Raw genomic sequence first — 22,738 nt, 5'->3', positions numbered from 1 at the left:
CATTGAACAGTTTACATTATTTGGACAAAGTCTTTCACTCCTGTGAGTTCAGATCTTGCAGTTGTTCTATTGTCTTACATAACAATAAATAAAAGCATGTCTGAGGGATGTTTGAAATTGTGACTACTGATCAGTTTTATTCAGCTTAACGGCAAAAAAATCAAACGCAAGCATGTGTTTATTATCTAACGGAGTTTATTTACAGAACTAAAATGTATGCAGATGATCGTTTTCCATAACATTCTCAGAACGGGAAAAAGTTTCCTCCCAGATGATCAAAAATTTACATTTTAACTCGGCTTTGTAGCCACAAATGTCAAGTGTCAAATTCTACACTGACCTAAATTGGAGGAGACTGATCACACCACACCTTAACATCACATAAGACATTCCAATTCTGACTTATTATTAAATAAGGTGAAAGCGCAAATGGAACCCCTGCTTTGTGGATTAATAGCCATTGGAAGAAGGTCATACACAACTGAGTCATGTAGTGTCAAGACTGAAAATGCACTAGAAGAAAAAAGCTGAGTGGACTTTAGTATGACTGTACTAAGAAGAAAAAATACATTGAGGACTAGATACTGTAAAGTTAAAACAAAAAAAAAAAGCTCAAACTAAGTCAAGGTCCATAATGTCCATCCTAACAGCACTGACACGCACTTAACACAATTTCCAGCTAGAAGTGGTTAAAAAGTGACGGTGATGTATGCAATTTGTAAAAGGCTCAGTTTTGGCTTTCAGTCCTATTAGCTGTGAGTTTAAATAAGGAGAGCTGTTTTGTGATTGGCCAGAACAAACACTGTTATCTCCACGTGGCCGTCATACAACACCACAGATGGTAAACATTAGTAGTTGTTAGTTGCTTTTAATCGACAGTGATAAAGGAACACAAAGTTAAAATAAACATAAAATATGACTATACTGGCCCTTCATTCCTCACCCTGTTCCACTGCTGTCTCCTCCTTATAACCCTCAAGACTCCCCTCCCTCAAGCAATGATCTGGGATGCAGGTTCCTCCCTCTTGAAAAGCTTAAAAAAAGCAGCAGTTGACAGACTGACAGACGATGTACAAAGAAAGCCAAGGTGAGCTGACCTAAACCTCTGAGCAAACAGTAGTGAGTTATTTAGGACAAAGACGAGTCGTTTTACTAGAATGCATTCACTAATTGCCAGGACTTTTTCCCTTTTCATTATACTCATGTTTATTTATAGCATAAGTGTGCGTGTGTACGTGTGTTTTAATTTGACCGTGTCCTTCAAATGCAAATAAAGGAGGTATTGGCAGAACATGAGGACTTGTGTTCACACTTGACTTCCGTGTGGGTCTTCACTTGACAGGCTGCTCGTCGCTTCATTTGTTTCCGGCATAAAGTCTGGTCCATGACTTGGCTGAAGAGGGGTTGAGAAGAAAAACAAAATGTCAACAAGAACATTTTAGGAATTATAATATGAATTAAACAGCAAAATCTCCCCCATTTTATCCATCTCAGGGGGCGGCCATTTTGCTACTTGCTGTCGACTGAGAATGACATCAGAGTTGTAATTTCATTCAAACCCAGCAGCTCTTACCCGTCTCTATAGCTTCAGCTTCATTGGTCTTCCACTTCTCGGCAACGTCATTTGCTAAGGGATCATCAGGGTTTGGTGCACTGAGTAATGCCTGGATGGACAGGAGCACCGTGCGAATCTGCAGAGCTGGTGACCATTTATCTGAAATAATTAGTGAATAAAAAGGAAATGAGAACAGAGGAGGCTGATTGAAAAACTAATCATTTTCTATCACTTCTGGCAGGGAGGCTATAATATGCACACTCTTAAGTGTCAATATGATCATAATTTGTAACTTACCTTTCAGAATGTCTAAACATATTCTTCCCAGCTTGTCTACATTGGGATGATATATTTTAGTCATGAAGCGAACTTTAGGTGCTGCCATGGGATATTCCTCCGGTAAAAAGAGTTCAAGTTTGAATGTACCCCCCTCAAAAGGTGAGTCTTGCGGTCCAGATATGACCACGTGAAAGTAGCGAGCGTTGCTCTCATCCGGCTCTGCCTGGATACCCGGCACAGGCTCTGCAAACAAGCGCTGAGTTTCCTGGCAAAACAAAAACAAAGCAACGCAAAAATTCCGTTTAGCTTTTGTGTACCTTTTGCTTTCATCTCATGCTACAAATTACTTGAAAATAAGAGTTTTTGAGAAGTTCCATAGGAGCCAATGTTGTCAAATTGTTCTCTCGGTGTAGCATGTATGCTCAGTCAGTAGGTGGCGATGAGGCGACCTCCATGCGCACTTCCACTGATGTAAGATGAGACTGCGGCAGCCACTCTCATGAGGACTCCGTGCAAATTGGCAAACTTCTTATGTCATGGTGTTGTGCAACATCCCAACTCTATTTTGCCATAACACTATCCCTTCACTGTTTTGTTTTCACTTGTGTAGCACGCTACTATCCCGCATTGGTCATCCAAGAGTAGGTGGCACAACAGGGAGCAAAGAATCAATTTGAATTACCAACCTAGTGAAGTTGGCAAAGAGCCCAACAATGTCTCTTAAATATGTATATTTGTGTTTTTACCTATAAGTTATTTGTTGACTGCAAAGTGCACAGACACAAACTTTAGTTTTTTCAGAAAACATGGTCCACTGAGGGCTGCGAATGGTGACCCAGTTCACGAGTGCGAATCCCCCCCCCTATTCAAATTAATCGCCAGATTTGACTGCTTACAATATCATGTATTTATTAAAAAAAACAAAAAAAAAAAGATCTACCTTTCTGAGATATTATGCAGTGAATACTTTGTGACATGCCGGCACTCCTTGCAAAACAAGGGCCCTTAAAAGTTGCAAAAACGGTTGTGACCAATAAACATCCAAACTGTCCGTTATGGCGGCAGAAAAAAGATTGCGGCCATAACACTTTTGAGTCCACGAGGTACCTCTGATAATAAAAATAATTAAATTGTGGAAAAATAGCGAAGACTTGAACTCTGGGAGGTAGATGTTATTACCCCTCCCCCCAAAAAAATGATGGGGGAGTGTTTGCCTGTGTGTGTACGAACAAAGCCTGTGCCCGTATGTCATGTTTTTTTTTTTAGAGGTGACACGAAGGCTCCGCGACACAGGGGAATATACAAACTTCCACTGCAGCAAGGTTACTTACTCCCTGCTTTGAACCACAGCAAAGTGACACACACAGCACAAAACCCGTGAAGGTTTCAGTCAAATTATGCCACCAATTGCAATAGTATGCCGCAATCATCACATATCCTGAAAGAAATCCAGCAAACTAATCAATACACTACTGTACGCTATATACAAACACGATATACCGTATTGGCCCGAATATAAGACGGTGTTTTTTGCAGTTAGTTAGACTTCACTTTGATGGTTAATACAGTTATTGCAATTTTGTTGTTTTATCACAGTAGATTGATTTATTTACATTTCAAAAACCAGAAGCCATTCATTTACAAATGTGATTGCACTTTAGTTGACATATTTAAATGTTCAGATATTATTATGTGATAGACAGTTTTTGCATGATTTGAATGAGGCAAAATAACATGCTTTTTCTCTCGAATATGTTGCTATAATCATTTGTTTCAGTTGTGCTGTAATTATTTTCTGTATAAAAATTAAATTTGGTGTTCAAAAAGTCTTTTTTCAAACTTGAGTCTTGAAAAAGAGGGGGTCGTCTTATATTTGGGCCAATACGGTATTCTGCCCTGCTTTTTCCGTTTTTATCTGACATAGCCAGGAAGCTTCATGTTATGTCCATCGTGGGCCGGCCGAAATGAACAGAATCCACTAACTAGGAATGAGTGCAAGTGTTAACTAGTTAACGTACTTGTTTTTGACAGGCCTCTCCTGAATGCAGCTCGGAGGGAAATTCCTGAAATATTTTAGATTACCCACAGACAAAACCATGCAGTGAAAACACAGACAAGAGGGGCTCCCAGTACCAGTCCCACGTGCCAAAGGCTCAAGGCTTCCAACATTCCCGCCTTTTCCCACAAATGTCGGTCTGCGGCTGGCTTAGTCACTCACCTGTAGAGCTTACATTTTTCTGTTCCTATTAGGCTTTCTTCTCTACATGGATACCCCCCACTCCACACATTGTGGGAAACATTCAATGAGAAAGATTATTTTCTGTCGGTTGAATTATATCGGTACCTCCAGAGTCAAAATAAAATCCATGTATAATTAATGTGGATTGAAATGTATTGAACAAAATAACTTAAAGCAAAATACATTGCAAAAACTTCCGATAAACATTAGGCACAAACGCATAACAAACCCATTTTACCCTACAAGAAGAATGAAATTATTTTGATTGATTTTGTATGTAAAAATATTTTCCTATAATGATGATGTGTACAGTGCCTAAACATGATCAGATTTTCCATGACAACTTTTGCTAATTTCTAGTAAATGCAGTGAGGGGTCCTTTATGACATTTTGCAATAATTAGACCATTTTATCAGAGAATTAATTTTCGCACTGGTATAAGATTATGTTATCTTGAGGCCAAAAACCTGGCCGCCATACTGTTTTTCCATTTAATTGTTTTACATTTATGGTCTGAGAATGTTCCTTATTCAAATACAGTTGTATTGGTGTTGTACTGGTGAGTTCAAACAATCCTCCCAGTGTTAGTCATTTTTGTACAGTGAAATCTCTAGTTACAAATGTCTATACTCGTAAATATTTCGAGAAAAATAATCCTCGAGGAGCCTCGAGATTTTTTTGCCTCCACTTACGAACCAAATTCAACTTCCAAACCCGTGAGCGACTCGATCAGAGCGTGTCTGATGACGTTGACTAATTAAGTTAGTAAGTAGAGATTTCACTGTAATTACTGTTTGATTTGGCATCTTTATATTTATGGTGTAGACATTTTTTTACTATTCAAATATTAATTGTAATTATGATATTTAGAGGTTATGATCAGCAGCCAATGAACTAGTTTGTGCTGTGGCGCAAGAGTACTTCCTCATGCAGCACAATAAGGGATGCTGAGTCACATTTTTCGTTTGATTGTTTTGTAAGTATGGCCTAGTATGCATGTTAAATATTTACTGTAATGACTTTACTACTGCAGTTAGCACTTATCATTTTGACAATCCAAGTTATCTACAAATTCCGGTAAAGTCACAATTAGAAACCACCTAGTGTGCGAGCCTAATTGAATTACTTTGATCACAATGCGTGTTTAACATCAAACCCTCAAAATGGTAGATGTTACATAATATTTCAGATGTTGGGAATTGGCATCTAATTGTGATTACTAGGCATCTTAGTGCGTGGAGTAATGTGTACTTAAAACCGCTGCTTGATATGAAAAGGAAGTGTAGCACAATACTCCAAATGCAGTGTGAAATGCAAATAAACTGACTCAATGCGTGCAGGATATATGAGTAGCAACATCTTTGGCTAACTTAGTTAGCTCTCTTGGGTGTGCAAACCAAATGATCCAGACCTCCACCGATAACCAGCTTGTTATACGAGGTGATTCAATTACATTTGGATTTATAAAAGGATTGAGTGGGATAGAGTCAATTAGCCTGGGTTTGATTCTTATGTAGAACACCCCAAGTCAGAAGTTTGGATACATACGACATATACATAAGATTTTTTGGTGTGATTCATTTGAGTTTTTACCAGTTATAGACATCACGAAAGAATGCACAGCATTGTTTGTAATTCATAATATTAACCACTGATGAAGAGTTCAACAACAATTGTTAAAAGGTTAAATTTTGGTGAAACCCTTTTTAATCAGGTTTATGCTTATTCTAATGATCGATTGAAATAGGCCTTACAGAATACAAAATTGAGCAGGGCGCCTACACTTAATTTATCATGATTTATTCCTAAATATATCGTTATTGCTCACTAGGGACGAGCATTCGCCCATTGTCTTACTGCAAGAATTAGATTGAAATTAGCACGTAGAAATTGCACCAAAAGGCCCCACGATCAAATAAATTACACGAAAGACATCCAACTTCTAAACGCATCGTTTATATTTGAGTGCAAAACCACTGTTTTGGGTAGGGACAAAATGTTAATGGCGTGGCGAGTTTTCGATTTTTAAACACTCAACGAGGGTAGACCTGTTTAGCATGGTTAGCTTCGTTAGCCTGCTTAGCCAGGGAGGTCGTCAATCCCTAATGCATTCTATCAATGGATCTAAACGAAAACACACAGTTTGTTATGTTTCTTACCATTAGCAGCAGGAAACGCGATTAGACGTGGTGGTCACGTTTTAACCCAAACTTTTGACTGACCTTCTCACGGTAAGAAAACGGAAATCACTTCGGACAACTAACGGTATCGTGGTGAATGCTACCATTAGCATCAAAAGCCCATATTCGATCTTTTGCGCGTGTGGGCCGAATATGTTGAGCAAAAACCACAAGAAATAAATCACAGGGGTTAATCTTTGAACGTGAATTTGTTACCTTTATAATCCTGCGGGGCAGTCCTGTCATCTTGTCTTAAATGCGAGCTTTAGCTCAGTGAGTGCCTTCTCTCGTTGACAGCACACGCACACACCTACGACTTCCGGGTTCTCTGCGTCATGACCACAGATGGGAGGAAGCACTTGCAGCAAGCCATCTGTTGTGCACACCAATAACAAAATCTGAAAGCGATATTTGAGTAAAAGTAAGATTACCTTAGCAGAAAATAACTTTGATAGTCGTCAAAGGCTCCTTGTAGAATATTTCCTGAGTAAAAGTCTTTGAGTAAATGGTGAAGACGTCCGCCATCCTTCTGTGTGCACAGTTTCAAGGTTATTATAATTGACTAAAACTAAAGTTAAAATAATTTAAACAAACACTTAACAAAATAAAAATTAAAAACATATTTTTTACTAAATTAACACTAACTGAACCTTCAAACTAACTAAAACTAACTACAGTAATCCCTCGTTTATCGCGGATAATTGGTTAAAAAAACCACCCGCGATAAGTGAAATCCGCGAAGTACGTTTTACCAACAGGAAGTACTGGGCAGGCTAACGAGTTAGCGGAAAGATGCTAATTAAACGAACATTTGGAGCAATACTACATTGTCCTAAAGGTTAGACACATGTTTCCTCAATTTAGAAGTTTTATTTTGACTTTTAGATGTTTGTTTAATTTGGGGAAAAAAATCCGCGATGTAGTGAAGCCGCGATAAACGAAACGCGAAGTAGCGAGGGATCACTGTATAATTAAAGTGAAGATGTCCTTTGTTTTAATCTTTTTCAAATCATATCCTACAGGAACAGACACACGCACACACATGCACGCACACACACACACAAAACACACACAAAACACACACACACTCATATATACATATATTGCTGTGTCCCAATTTCTGACTCGAGGTAGGCGATATTTTATGAGCTGTTACTGACTGTATTAAGCCTGCATGTCTGTATGAATCACTGCCAGCCGTCCCAGTTATTACAATCTGAAATGACAGTGATAAAAGATTGATTGCCTGATATTTTGATTTCCTTATAATGTAGATGTCAATATGTCATTTATGTAGAGAAATGAAGACAAAATGAATATAAATAAATGTAATCTTATTGATAAGGGTGCGTAATAATGTAAAAGCACAGTTTAAAGAAACCAAAGCAAGAAAATAAAATTTCAAGTGAAATGTGTGCCTTGGCTAGTCTTTCTATGGGCCCGCTCTATCACAGTTTGTTTTCTTTTAGACAAAACAAAGGTTGAATTACACTTTCAGCCAAATAAGGGCACGTAAGATAGTCCTTGAATTTGACCTTTTTTATGCTCTGCAGGCTAAACATTGGAGGATGGTGTGAAGCTCCTCCTCTTCATAAATGCATGGAGACAAAAGGATCGGCCGTTTGCACTTCAGGCCCGTTATGAGAACTTATTGGGGCATTTGAAGTTGAGCAACGATCACTTCTTTGGAACTCCGTCTTTTTTGTTCCCTTTAGGAAGATGGTAGGAATTCATACTCTACATTGCTCAACAGGTGAGTGTTATATTTTTATCAAGAATTTTGCCATGGACCATAATAACCTGACATGGCAGATGGATTGCTTTAACAGAGATGGACAAAATTCTATCTTGTAAAAAATAGTTAGAATGTTGAGCTGTATTTTTTTGGTAGGATGACAATGATACATGTTTAATTATTGTGGCGTAATTAGACGACAGGTGAACGCCCAATTCAATCCATTATTGACTTTGTTGAGTCTAGCATTAAGAAAATTATTTTTTCTTTTCTTTTTATAGACGTAAAGATTATTTGACTCCTAGTATTTTTTTAACCCGCTCATCGAGTTCAAGTTTAAATTACTACTTGTGTTAGGTGATGTCATAGGGTCAAAATATTTCTGCTTTTGCTATGTAATAATTATAATTGTACTTCTTTTTAGACACATTTTGATCCTCTGTCAAAATTTGCACAACAGATTTAATTTTCTCAAATATTGTGACTTGAAACTAGTAGGGAATTTGTGTCACATTAAACATTAAAAAAATATAAACAATACAATGAACATTTCATGTAAAAAAAAAAAGTTTCATTTGTTATACTTAGCGAATAGCAGTCATTCCATTCCAACCCACCTCACCAAACTCTTCTAAAGATGTCTATTGTTCACCTCACACAGGAGCAGATGATGCAGAACTTAATTGAGTCCAGTCCCATGTGTTCACAGAGAGCACAGACAGTATCAGCCACAGTATAAAGGGGCGACTGCTCACACCAATTCAGTTCGCCATGTTGCTTCTTATGATTGACATTAACTTGCGCTGCCGATACTCAATCTGACACACTCAATCACAGTGGGCTGATTCTTTGACCTGCGCTTTGTCTTTCCCTCTACAGATGAATGGGCCCCCCGATTTTATCTTGCAGCTTTACTGATAGTGAGCACCTGTGGCCCAAGCTCCCCCCAGCGTGCCCCTCCAGTGACAACAGGTCCGCGCTCAGCTTTCTCTGCGACGCGTACCAGCAGCATACTGGGGGGCAAGCAGAGTGTTGTGACCTTTAACAAGCTCTTGGTCAACATCGGAAGGGACTTCAATCCAGACACTGGTTACTTTCGTTGCCGCCTCCCAGGAGTGTACTACTTCTCCTTCTCCATGGGGAAATTCCCAAACAAAATGCTCTCCGTCATTCTGGTGAAAAACGGGCGGGAGGTGCAGGCCATGGCTTATGATGACTACCGCAAGAAGGGCAGAAAAGTTCAGAGTCAAAGCATAATGATCGCATTGGAGGAAATGGACACAGTGTGGTTAATGTTGCAGCAGAATTCTCAGTATGCTTTGTACAGCAATGCCGGCCCTTACGTCAGCTTCTCTGGTTACCTCGTCTATCCCGACACCTCTCCAAGCAGCTACATCAGCAACCACCTGATGCCTCACCCAGACTGTCCCCCTCAGGTCAGACATCAGCCATTTGAGCAGCCCAGATCAGCCTTCTCTGTGGCACGGACATCCACGTTTATAGGCCAGCGTCGCAAGCAGCAGCACAAGTCACCTCTGACCTTTGACGTAGAATTCGTCAACATCGGGGGCCATTTCAATAAATCCTCGGGCAGGTTCACCTGCCGCTTCCCCGGGGCTTACTATTTTGCATTCACAGTGGGTAAACACCCTCGGAAGGCTCTTTCTGTGAAGCTGATGACTGGGGAGGGCGCGGTACAGGCCATGGTGTTTGACGACGATACGTCGAAGAGACGGGAGATGCAGAGTCAGAGTTTGATGCTTTTCCTTCACAAGGGCGACACTGTGTGGCTGTACAGTCAGCAGGATAATCGCTACGCTGTATACAGCAACCAGGGGAGGTACACCACCTTCTCAGGCTTCTTGGTGTATCCCGAGGCCGACTCACTCACATACACACATAAATGAGCACAGAACTGTAAATGCCACCGTTGCTTTTTTACTTTTATTAGCAAATAGTCAAGTAGTCAAACAAAAAGAGTTTTGCTATTTTATTTTATTTGCAATATTTCATTTAAGAACTAACCTAAGGTAATTGCATTGTGTGAGCTATAAGCAAATATCTCCACGGGGTGGTGCTGTAACACAGTTATCGATGTTCTTAAAAAAATGCTACGTACATGGAGCTCTAAACTAAAACGGTGTGTAAGGGCATGACGCCAATCATGTACATTTTGTATAGTTATCTTGTGAGCTGGTTGAACATGTGAAATTACTGTAATATCATTTCAATAGTGATATTTTTAATTATGTGTATTCAATGTAAGAATAAACACATTAGAAATCCGCAAGTTATTTTATTTTATTTCTTGACCGTACAGTATATGGAGCTGGACTGATCAGCTGTAAGAAATTAGATTTTAACCTACTATGTCATTTCTACATACAGTACAATGGTTAAGTTATTACAAGAAATACATTTAGAGCAGGGGTGTCAAACTCATTTTTTTCAGGGGCCGCATTGTAGTCATAGCTTCTTTCGGAGGGCCATTATGACTGACAACCCAAATAAATGTATGAGCACCTGATATATACAGTAAAAGCTACAAAACAAACTGACAAATAACTCCTTTTCAAATCAGACGAGTAAAACCTGGTCAAATATTTAAAAAAAAAAAAAAAAGAGATTACTAAAAGTGAAGACGATTTGCAATTCTAGTAATGACACACGAATTTGATGCACAATTTGTCTTTGCGGGCCACATCAAATGATGTGGCGGGCCGTATCTGGCCCCCGGGCCTTGAGTTTGACACCTGTGATTTAGAGATATTGTGCAGCAGCTAACCTACCGCTGAATAAAAGTAGTAGGTAGTTCACCGTATAACCACATCAGAAATTAAAATACCATCGAATTTTAATAAATAGAAAGAGAATGTCAAAATTCCAAAATATGTGGTGAGCATATAGTCTCCTTATGCTTGCGTGTGTTACCTCAGGGTACCCAGATTTTTTTCCAACATTACAAAAGCATGCACGTTAGCTTCAATGAAGATTCTAAACTGTCCATAGATGTGAATATGCATCTGAGTGTGGTTTGTCAATAAGTGACCTGTGATTGGCTGGCGGCCAGTCCACGGTGTACCCCACCTCTTGTTGGTAAACTGGGTTCATCTCGCCCTAATTGAGGAACTATAGAAATGGATGGTTAAAAAAATAGATCAGAAGACATAATAATATATAACGGTATTTGTTGAGAGTAATCAGGTACTATCAAGCAAAACAGTTGCACAGGAGTTTATTTAAAACTTGTGTACCAGTTGATATGCACCATTGTGGACCTTGACTTTTAAGTTGAAAATGTTCATGTTACATCGCGTGAGGTTTATTCACTGCACGTCCCAGATCTCACAGAGTAGAGGTGTGAATTTATGATCGTTCATTCTCCACGACATAAGCATTTCTGCATGATAGTGGTTGAGTGTTCTCAGCTCGGTCAACCGGCCCAGCAGCCGTGCAAAGTACTGAGGATCCTGCGGATGCTGCAAAATGCAAAGCTTCCTCAGTACGTCCAGCATAGGTTCCTGCAGGTTCTCGACAGCCTGTTGATCCTTTACGTAAGGCCGATCTAGAGTAGGATTCATTACATAGTGAAATACTTGAATGTTCACGTTTGTGACACAAGAAGGCTGCGTGTGTATCGGCTAGCAGCCACTTACCTGGTGTCAGGATGGTTATGGCTGTGAGGAGGGCTTGCTCCTCCTGCACCATGTGGAGTTTACCAATACTTTTGTAAAAGTTAAACATTGGTGTGATGAACTCCTCTGAAATGCCTGAAAGACAACAGCACAAAGAAAGCAGCTTTACAAACAAATACATAAATAAATAAATAAATAAATAAATAAATGCAACAAAGCAGAAAAAAATGAATGATGGATGGATGGATGGTTCCTGTTTCTATATTATTGTCTTGCTCAAACAGTAATTAAAAGTTACTTACAAATGTAGCTTTATTTAAATTTTGTGCTCGTTTTAGTCTCACAAATAAGCAGCTGTATAGAATGGAATGTCTGTCCGCTCGGACACATCAGCGAGCATTCAGAAATGCCAGCAGGGCCCAAAAGAGAAATTTGAACAATAGCACTCAAGATGTTTGGATAAGGAACAATAGTCTCCTCCGACCGTTTTGCTTCTTTGGTCTTCTTCCCTGGCCTTTATGTGTGAATGTCTTCTGACCACCAATCACAGCTCATCATCAGCTATCATTCTGTCAACTGTCCATCTTGACACATCGACTAAATAACAAGCTTTGTGCAAAAGCAGGTGGACATCCTTGACTGGTTGCTAACCAATCACTGGGTACATATAGAAAAACAACTATACACACACCCACATTCACACCTTTGAGCGATTTAAAGTCTTCAATTAGCATAATTATGCATGTTTTTCAAATCTGCCAAAAAGCCAGAATAACCCTCACGAGCTCAGAGAGAATATGCAAATATGCAAACGCCGCACAGGAGTCAGACGGAGCGTGCTCATTCGACTCTTTGTTCAGGGGACACAATGCTGTCCGATGTCACTTTGCCATTCAAACTGCCTAATTTCTTTCATTTGACTTTAGAGCAGTATTCACTGATCACTCGGAGCAAAGTGACCTCACACGTAATGAGTGGTCACGCCTCTCCATTGAATTCTAAAGCAATACAGTACATACACTGACAAAGGGTATTCAAAACTACTGACAAAGGGTATTGCCAACTACTGACTATGTGCAAGCACGGGGTAATGTTTTTTTTTTTTTTTGGTAACTTTGTATTTCAGTGTGAATGGAATTTTAACATACTTTACATAAAGCAGGGGTGTCAAACTCGTTTTTTTCGCGGGCATAGCTTCTTTCGGAGGGCCATTATGACTGTCAACCCAAATAAATGTATGAGCATCTCATATTATATGCAGTAAAAGCTACAAAACAAACTGACAAATAACTCGTTTTCAAATCAGACGAGTAAAAGCTGGTCAAATATTTAAAACAAAAGATATTATTAAAAGTGAAGACAATTTGCAATTCTAGTATTGACACACAAATGTGATGCACAATTTGTCACATAAAATGATGTGGCGGGCCGTATCTGGCCCCCGGGCCTTGAGTTTGACACCTGTGACATAAAGCATGAGAATGATTTAAATAGGTTACTTCCCTATAAATCTTTCCTACAATATTCACTCTTACTTGCCAGCAATGCCCCCCCCCCACACACACACACAGGCGCAGGCGTATGCGTAGAACTAAACGGAACATAACCCAGAAGGGAAATGTGTCCCACTGTAACCAAAACCGGCTGAGAGATCAACAAGTCACCAAGATGTACGTCTCAGCTGATGAATTATACACATGGAGCATCTGACTCCAACGGCCACAAATAACAAGATGCATTAATAGCTTGTTGAAGGATAGTATTTGTAAAAGTCTTTTTTGTTGAGGGGTCAATTTAGTATTTTATAAATTCCTGAAAGAAATTCATTAAAAAAAAAAAAAGGTATTCAGACTATAACACTACTTGTGTGGGAGGGACTGACCACTTTTACGTATCCTTTCCTCCAAGACTTCAGTGTGTCCACTGGGCATCTTTCGACTAAACACCTGAGCAGAGCGCAGAAACATGGCTTCTACTGCTGAACCTTTAAGCAAAGCAATCTGATCTTCATGATCCAGGGACACAAAGCCTGTGAGAAACGTCATGGAAAAAAAGAACACAATTCATCTTTCTCTTTTGGTTTTTCATGTAAAACAGAAATCTTTGTAGGTTTTGTAAAGGAGTGAATAAAACCTGGGATATTTTTTGTAAACTCCACCAGAACTTGGACTTGACTTGTTGCAATTTCTGTCAAGAGGAGAAAGTTTTCTTCAGCACTGTACTCCTCTTGTAGCTAGTATGAGAAAACAACAATCATTTGAGATGAGAATGAAAGTAAAGATAAAAAGTAAAAAAGGATTTATACAGTAGTGAGTACTTGGGTTGATTGCAAAAAAACAAAACATTTTTGTACTCTATGAATAAAGAGAGAGCAAATGAAAGCACAATACCAGCTTTTTGGTGACTTCTTGGGGAATTTGATGTCTGTTGTAGGCGTCTAAAATGGCCTTTATGAGTGCCTGCTGCTCTTCCGTAATTTTTTCCTGGAAACCGACAGGGCGAGTAAAACTATGCATTCGTATACTACAATTTTGAATGGTGTTAGAATTTATTTTTTATTTTTTTGCTAAGCTACAAAAAGCGTCATGTGCAAATTAAAGGAGCCCTATCAGGCTAAATCACCTTATTTGGAACTCTTAGCCATGTTAAAATGCTAATTCCTCATCCAAAACACCTCCCAGTGGTGTTTTCCTGCATTCACCCATTTTGGATCATTCCTGCTCATTCATCCTCTCTAAGCACCAGCCCCGCCCTATCCAAGAAAACACCCAGGTCCTCACTCTGTGACATAACAAAATGAAGAACCACCCTTGAGACCGCCCCTGGAGAGTTAACAAATGCCCGGTTCCTCATAGCAGCTGTCCCTGTGGCTGTTCCGATTTTGGTGCATTCAAAAAACTACCAAATGTTTCCACCTACATCCTGCAGTGTACTGAAGTTCTAGTCATGGCTGTTTGGTGCATTAAATTCGTTTTTTTCTTTGAGGTGTCCCACTTTGTGAATGGTAATTGAATGCACCTTGAGTCTACCAACCTGTAGTGAACAAAGGCGTCTTACTTGCTGCCAACAAAAGAAATGAAATTTCATGAAAAAATAAATCGCCATTGGGCTATAGGTAATAAACGGAATAATCATCTACGTATATGCCTATAATTAACCGTGGAAATCTTAAAATTGCATGATACAGCTCCTTTAATACATCATTGGTGTTTATATCCTTCATTATTACAACATATATTTAATAAAAAGGGATAATATTGTTTTGTGCAAACAATAGTACCTTTGACAGTTTGCTGGTTGATGTGACTTGTTTGTTGTCTGCCCCCTCAGTCTCATCTCCAGTCAACTGTCCCGGGGAGGTTTTGGTGTTCTTCCGCAGCCTTTTCGATTTGCACTGGATCTCAGTAAGCAGGCCTGACAGAAAATGAAATTTTAATTTTTCACTTCAAGGTCAAAAATCATTTTGGTGTTAAGAGTATGGCCTCTATTTTAGAGGAGGCCTTTATTTCGAAACTTGTATAGAAACAGACCTCAACTCACTGCTGTCGAATCACTGATGGATGGAAAAGTTTAACAGGGGATTTGAAGTGATTTTTAAACTTTATTCTTATAATATTCCATCACTCATTCTGGAAAATATATTTAATTCTCTAAAAAAAAAAAGACTACATTCTCGACAAAAAGAATACATAATACTTTGTGATAAAGTTTTCAGGGGCCCGAAAGCTACAGCTTGTGACCCCACAGATGACCCCAGTTTGAGAACTACGAGCCCAATTTAAGTCCTGCCTACCTAATTCTTTCACCATTGCTTGGTACACAAAACAGTGAATACTCACATTCTGCCAACATGCCCATCTCCTTGCATTTCCTGAGTCGACATTCCTGGCATTTCCTGCGCATATACATGTCCATCTCACAGTTTCCTCCACTTTTGCACTTGTAGACCGCATTCTTTGTAATGCTCCGTCTGAAGAAACCTTAATATGGTGGGAAAAAGACAGAGTTAAGTAACGAAGGCATGCACTTCATTCTTCGGAAACAGTTTAAGATACAGCCTAATTGGTTGAAAGTGTAAAGTAGAAGTCTTTATTTAACCACAAAGAAAAATGTGTGAACCTCACTGGCAATTTTTAATGGGTGAATTTAAACATTATAGCAACACTTCAAAATCATGAAAAATCAAGCCGTTGTGTCTGCTCTCAAACACTGAAGATTTGTTTGTTGCAAGTGTTGAAACCACCGCTCAACTGACAACTGTCAATCAAAAGCTACTACTTTGTACTTGTCTACAAAAAATGGATCCTACTTCATCTAGGCTTGGTGTCACATCAATTTTGAAGCTGAGATTTACTTCTGGGTACAGACTCATTCAAAGTGACATACCAGTTTGACACAGTTTTGAAACTACCAATTTGCTCAAATTACTTTTACTAACATGATTATTTTCTTTTCTTTATTAATTTTAACGTTCTTCATTATTTCTCAGAATAAGTAGCAAAAAAATAAATATGCAATATGCAACACTTTTCCCCAACACTGTATGTTGGGTTACAATATGCAACACTTGCCCCCCTGCTGAGAATATTATTATTAAACACACACACACAAACACACACAAGCGCACTCAGGCTTGCACAGTACATACGCACGCACACACAAAGGATGAATTTGAAACAGGACATTCTGGCAGAAGATTCAGCACAATGGCAGGCAATAATGCAACATAGCTCATGTTTCTCCTGTATTGTTCTGCAGAAAGTCGAGAGGAAACCTAGCACCACGGGGAGCAGAGGAGGGAGACCTGAACCTTTTCTTCGTCCAATGATGATACCGCACTCCTAACATTGTTTAATATCACCGAGTGGAATTACCTGTACACTCATCCATACCTCTTGGGTTGAATGGAGACCCAAACCCTTAGCATCTACCACAAAAATAAGTCAATTAACCCCTACGAGCAGTTTTGCTACCAAACAGGTGAATGTCTGGACAGTCCACACCTGACGACAACAACTCTATTCACCCACCAGAGGCATCGATCGCGAAAGAAAAAGCCTTGATAAACTTGATAATAAATGGTGTGTATTTTATAATTTTTTTGAAAGGGGGACGTCATGTACTGTACTGTACTCTCACCTTTGCAGCCCTCACAGGTGAGCGCATTATAGTGGTAGCCAGACGCCTTGTCTCCGCAGACGACACATAGCTCCTCCCCTTTGATGCGTCCAGTCTGTGACATATGCCGGGCCCTCTTGCACACAACAGGCATGCCAGCAGAGACCTCCTCCCTATCACCGTCATACCTGGCCTCCAAAGTTCCTTTCCTTAGTTCATACAGGCCAGTGTGGGAGTACCATTCCTCTCCGGTGTACTGGGGGTAGTAGTTCTGACTACAGTAATATGGTGTGGGCACGCTTGGCTCCATGCTGGTGTACTGCATGCCCGGGTAGCTGCTGAACGGTAACATGTCAGGGTCTTGTAGCAGAGGACTGCTCTGATCTGCCAGAATATCTACAAGAACAAGAACAGCATGAGAAAACAACTCAGGGTCACTGTAGATGCTTCTGTGTATACCTGGTATGAAAAACATTTGTATGCTTCCAACTGTGTTTTAAGATTCTTATGTATGGTAGTAAAGAATTTGAGAGCCCAGATCTCATGCCCATCTAGAGCCAGAATAGACATTGTAGGAGTGAATGGAATAACACAGTCAGGTAGGTTCAGAGTAACCTATTGGGTGAGATGTGAAATGTCCCTTTTTTTTAGGTGAAGGTTCAACTCTAGCTCAGGCAGCAATTCTTGTCAGGAATGTGGCAAAATGGTGTATACCCTTTTCCCACTGATAAATTCGCCGTGTCTGGCGCATGATGCCCTCCATCGGACACAATTAAATGCTTATGACGTGACATAATTTCTACTAAAAGAAGCTTGTTGATTATTTTTGGATGACAGATTACAGATTAGTCCATTTTTAGTGCAATTAGAATAAATTGTTCCTCAATTTTGATACAGCCTTAAATTATTTCATTCCACTTATTACAAATGGTGGATTTACACATCTGTTTTAATGAAGCTGACTGAATTGTACATCGGTTTTCTAAGAAATGCAGAATCCTGGTGGTTTATAATCGCATACCATTGAGCTATGCAAAACTCAGACTGTTTCATTTCATGTAAATCAGTGAAAGCGACTGATATATAAAAATATTGTCTCTTCCTATTTTGACATCTGAGCCACCATTACCGTGTTTCCACAAGCACCATGGACAACATAGTATTTCAAAGTTGATAACAATCGATTTGAACTTGTGATTTCTCTGTAGTGGAATCTAATCTAATTCTTTCAAGCTCTTTCCCAGAGAACCAGCTCAGCAGTTGTATGCAAGATCCACACCACATACTGTAAGGCCATAAATCATTAACAACAAACTCTCACAGAGCACACCATGTCTCTGGAGTGACATGTAACACATTTCCAAACACGCTGCTTTGTGGAAACTGAAGATGTGACGATATTAAACATGCCAAAAAAGAACGATTAACACATATCAGGTGAACTATTATCACATACTACATAGAAAAGCATAGCATTTTGTCAAACGTACAATCCAGCACTAACCTCTTGAAGATTTGGTTCTGACGAGCGCCATATCGGAGGTTCCGAACACACGGACCATTCACAGTATAGTACATACTGTTACAGCGACACACTGCTTGTTTCTTTGTAAGTTTACATCTTCTTTCAGAACAGAAGCAAGAGGCTTCCAACAACTTGGCGTGTTCCCGAGACATCCCAAGAGGCGCAAAGGTTGCCAGAGCTACTCATTAACTAAGCAATCCCTTTCTTCTTTACAGGTAGCATGACAGTATGCGAAGTCACCTGAACATTAGGGCAATGCAAATGGCTACTGTGCGGCATGTTACTGGTTATGAGTAATGAACGAGGAGTGATAGTGATCTGCTATTTGGAAAGGATGTTGTCGCACCAATTGATTCCAATAGATCAGTAGTTGGATTAAAAATAGATGATATGAAAAGGCTTTGGTGGTTCACGTACTGCTGGTGCATCCAGCCTTATTGAATTCAATACACATTTGTGATTAACAATTCTAGTCGCTGATGCACTCTGAAGTCTAAATCTCACTGAGCACGAAGCGTAGTATTTTCGTCAGGGTTCATTCAAAGATGCAAAGAGTCAGAAAGACCTTTGCTAGACATTTGCCAACAGTTCTAATAGTCTTCAAGAGTTTTTCTTGTTGCAAAGAAAATTTAGACATTCTTTGCAACAATAAAAACTGTTTGCAACCTTTTAGGAACCCCAATGACATTTTTTACATTCTCTATGTGTGCAAACCCTCGCGGCCCAGCAAGGTACGGGCTTTAGCCATTTAGTGAATGGCCAAATAATCAAACACACAAGCAGAAAATGGAAACAATCTCAAGGAAAATGGAGCAGACACTAACACGGAACTATGGCCAACATGACTACAACTCTGGATGTCACGCATTAGGTCACGCCCCTTACAGACACACAGCACAGTGTGTGTGTGTCTGTGCGTGCGTGTGTGTGTGTGAGGTTATTTCTATACATTCTTCCTCATTGTGTTATGTTTATGTGTGAGGTACAAAGCTGACAAAAGAATGAAGAGAAATCCAAATCAGTTGCCTATATATTAGCAAATATGTGTCTCGTGCCAAGCAGACTTACCAAATAAATGGGAGTTCTCTGAGATGGAAAATTCATCTGTGGGTGGGATTTGTAGTGGTCCCACCACATCAATGTCGGGGCCCACCCACTCATTCATGAAGGAAGCTTGTTAGGCGAAACTGAGCCACGCGGACGTTTTCCGTGTCCGTTTCCCACTGTAACAAGAGCGAAGATCTCTTCAACACTCATCTGGGTCTACCTGTAGCAGCCAGTGACACATTCATTGAAAAGTAATTAAGTAGAAGCTTGTGAGTGTGGACATCAACAAACCTGTCAAGTGTTCTCTCCCACACAGGGTTGAGCTGTCTGCAGGGAGGTGGCAGGTGAAGGTCATGAAAGAAACAAGTGTTACTCCATTGCCTGTACAATGTTGGAGGTTTCCTAACAAACTCTCTCTTTCTCTAGCTTTGTGAGACTAACTGGACACTTTGCTCATTTTACCTGCACAATCTAATGCACCAATATTGTTTGTATTATCACACAACAGCTGTTGACTCCGCCTTTGCTAATATCAGTTCAACTCTGTTAGAGGTATCACTTAAATAAATGGGTTTGTTAATAGCAGCAGTGGTTAGTAGGTCTGCCTCACAGTTCTGATGGTCTTGGTTTGAACATCGGCTTCCCTGTGTGGTAACTGGTAAGTTAGCGCACGTTCTCCCCTTGCTTGTTTTCATATCCATGAGAATAAAAAAAGCAGTGATGTCAAGGCATTATATTTGCACATATTGAGACTCCAATCGGAATGCTCCTGACACCACATGGGAGATTATTTATGGAACCCGGGAGTTTCTATGACATGCTGTGATTTATTTGTCACAACTGTAGTCCTCAGTGTATTGTTCTCCTCTTAGGAAATGAAAACGTTTAGTCTTTTTTATCATCCTTAACTCAACTGCATGATAGAGGTACTCAAACTTAATGAATAAAATATGAGCCCACCTTGATAGGGGTAGACAATGACTTCCTCTTAATGGTTGTGAAATATCGCACAATTCTACGGGATGATCCAAGCCAAAATTTCACACAAAAAATCAATTATGTCGTAACACGATCACAGCTCTAGGCGTCCAGTCGGATTACTCGGATGTCATCCTCACACTGGTACAGTATGATGAATAAAATATCCAAATGCATTTTGATTGAGCCATTGGTTTATTTTTTTGTTTTGGATTCATATGCACTGAGAAAACTGCACTGATTTTTACGCAACAAATTGGTCATTATTGTGACAATGCTTTGACTCTTAATCTAGCCAACTTTAGTTTTCTTATGTTCATTTTAACAAATCATGCCATAACATAATGTCAACATACACCAGCACAGCAAAGCACAGCAAGTTTGAAAGTTCATTCCTTTCCGGCATTCAAATGTGTTCGAGTTTGTCTATAGACTTTATATGCCATCAGTAACAATACTTGATGAACTAAAATAATTTCCCAAGGGATCCTACTGCAACCCACTGCCCACACAGCAGCTCGACACCTCATCCGCCACCAAGCACACACTTTTGGACACACGTGGGCTCACCATCATGAAACATGCGCGATTGGTCCTTACCTTCTCCTCGCTGAATGAGTCCCACTATTTGAATCTCTTTGTTCCCTGCGTTTTCAGATGTCCACACTGTTAATTAAACAGCACCCATTAATATTTCCTAATGCACCATGCTTGTGTCTGAGCTTCGGTTAAAGCATGTGCGACCAGCTAAGGTCAGGGAGAAAAGGATGGTGGTTATTAATTAAACTGTCCATCCCTGTCCTCATACCCCACCACCCCCAAACCCGCTGAAACACACTTGCCAAAAAAAGCCTCTCTTTATCTCAAAAAGACTGAGAGGCTATCGCATGTAGTCTCTGGTAATCAGAGTATCCCACCCACATACACAAACACATACAAGGAACATACAGTGCATCCACTTAGTATGTGCAGAGCACACTCAAGTCGGAGTTAAAAACCAACAGTGAAGCACTTTATAGAAACACATTATATTTATTTTGATTATATTTTTATTACTATCATTATTTCAAGTCATCATAAGCGACTTCTCAGATGCAACTCATTTGCCCAAATACTTGAAAATGGCGGCAAAGTAGTCATGAAATTAATTCAACAGCTGTAATTGAAAAAAATGATACAAGGCTCTTGAATTAAACCTAAACTTCAACACTTGACCTTTGCGCAAGTGGATAAAAATACAATAATGCCTAAATAATTGTGGACTGCATCTAACTGTATCCTTTTCCTTGTCTCTCTGCTTGTCCACGCGACCATAGGATGAGACATTTCTTTTTTCCCCCCCCTCAATATTCCCCATAAACAATAGTTTAATCATTGATGGGCTGTTGCTCCATTCAATGGCGTTGTTCTGAGTCAACAGAAAAGTCTCTCTGGAATAAACAGAACCTTTGCCATTGGCTGCTGGACTCTGTGGTTTGTGTTTGGGAACAAGCCACCAGTGCTGGACTCTGTGAAGGGACAGTTACAACTGTACATCTAACATTGACAAAAAGCTGAAAGGCTATTTTTTTTCTACCCGTCCATGTAGTGTGAGGGTCAGGGTTAAAGATACACAGACACACGAGAACACAAGGACTTTAGCACAACAAGAATGATCAATAATAATATTGTCTCAAAAAGCAGGTTATTAAAAAAAAAAAAAAAGAACACTGTATGTGTGACACCAGTGAAGAATATCCTGTCAAGTAATTATTTTGAAGCACTGTATGAACATAGATAAGACAAAGGATGTTTACCACACTGTGATGGGAAACAGAGCCATCTTCAGCCTTAAAAAAATAGCAAAATGTAAACACCTACAAATATAAACAGTCAGAGATAGGGACAGTTTTGTTGTACTTTCAGAAAAGAAAAGCACTCATCAAATACCACCTTATAGTATACTTTCACGAATACACTAGTCAAATGAGCCAAGATCACACGAGGTACTGTATCAAAACGAAGAATGCTCACTTTTGAATGTCTTTGACAGGTGTATCGATTTCATAATTTGTGTTTCTGTTTATAATTGTTATAGTTTTAGTTGAGGTGATGTACTGCACTCCATTGTGTCTCTTTCCAAAACTCAAACAAATACATACCTCTCTGATAGTCCATCCATTTTTTTTTAAGTTCATTAAGTGTCATTGGTGAGTTGGAGCCTTAACCCATTTGGCTGAGTGGCGAGAGGCGGGTTGCCATCTTAAGTACGTACTTGCTAGTCAGTCACAAGATAGATACTAATACACAAACAACCATTCACATTCACACATATGGACAATTTGAGTCTTTAATTAAGTAACTCCATTTAATTGATGTTTGTGAATGCCAGACAAGAAGATTGAAATTCGACAGGGTAGCCACAACTTCACCGTCCTGCCTCTATCTAATCGTGTTAATCAAAAATG

General features: G+C 39.6%; 3 protein-coding genes across 5 annotated transcripts; 1 reads left to right on the top strand and 2 right to left on the bottom strand.

Annotated features, from left to right (window-relative positions):
- Positions 1-173: 173 nt before the first annotated feature.
- On the bottom strand, positions 174-6,615 carry ube2na (ubiquitin-conjugating enzyme E2Na). The gene is made up of 4 exons (XM_037254573.1): positions 6,470-6,615; positions 1,853-2,099; positions 1,574-1,714; positions 174-1,393 (listed from the first exon to the last, which is right to left on the bottom strand). The coding sequence occupies exons 1-4, from the start codon at positions 6,497-6,499 to the stop codon at positions 1,356-1,358; spliced, it is 456 nt and encodes a 151-aa protein (XP_037110468.1). The 5' UTR covers positions 6,500-6,615; the 3' UTR covers positions 174-1,355.
- A 1,316-nt stretch (positions 6,616-7,931) lies between these two features.
- Positions 7,932-10,173, top strand: c1qtnf13 (C1q and TNF related 13). Its single transcript, XM_037254572.1, has 2 exons — positions 7,932-8,006; positions 8,868-10,173. Exons 1-2 carry the CDS (start codon positions 7,973-7,975, stop codon positions 9,893-9,895), a joined length of 1,062 nt encoding a protein of 353 aa, XP_037110467.1. The 5' UTR covers positions 7,932-7,972; the 3' UTR covers positions 9,896-10,173.
- Positions 10,174-10,877: 704 nt separating this feature from the next.
- On the bottom strand, positions 10,878-21,054 carry nr1h4 (nuclear receptor subfamily 1, group H, member 4). Of its 3 annotated transcripts, none has more exons than XM_037254570.1 (11): positions 20,892-21,054; positions 19,605-19,640; positions 19,335-19,489; positions 16,763-17,137; positions 15,463-15,603; positions 14,904-15,037; positions 14,014-14,106; positions 13,757-13,856; positions 13,506-13,652; positions 11,645-11,758; positions 10,878-11,553 (listed from the first exon to the last, which is right to left on the bottom strand). In XM_037254570.1, the coding sequence occupies exons 3-11, from the start codon at positions 19,429-19,431 to the stop codon at positions 11,315-11,317; spliced, it is 1,440 nt and encodes a 479-aa protein (XP_037110465.1). In that variant the 5' UTR covers positions 19,432-19,489; positions 19,605-19,640; positions 20,892-21,054; the 3' UTR covers positions 10,878-11,314. The 3 variants fall into 3 exon arrangements, with proteins under 3 accessions (XP_037110465.1, XP_037110464.1, XP_037110466.1); XM_037254569.1 differs by having other exon boundaries at positions 11,315-11,553; positions 19,335-19,533; XM_037254571.1 differs by lacking the exons at positions 19,335-19,489; positions 19,605-19,640; positions 20,892-21,054 and adding an exon at positions 18,246-18,432 and having other exon boundaries at positions 11,315-11,553.
- Between the last annotated feature and the right edge of the window lie 1,684 nt (positions 21,055-22,738).

The sequence above is a fragment of the Syngnathus acus genome, chromosome 6 (assembly GCF_901709675.1).
Source record: "Syngnathus acus chromosome 6, fSynAcu1.2, whole genome shotgun sequence".
Classification (NCBI taxonomy): Eukaryota; Metazoa; Chordata; class Actinopteri; order Syngnathiformes; family Syngnathidae; genus Syngnathus; species Syngnathus acus.
This window is presented reverse-complemented; position numbering and strand designations above follow the sequence as displayed.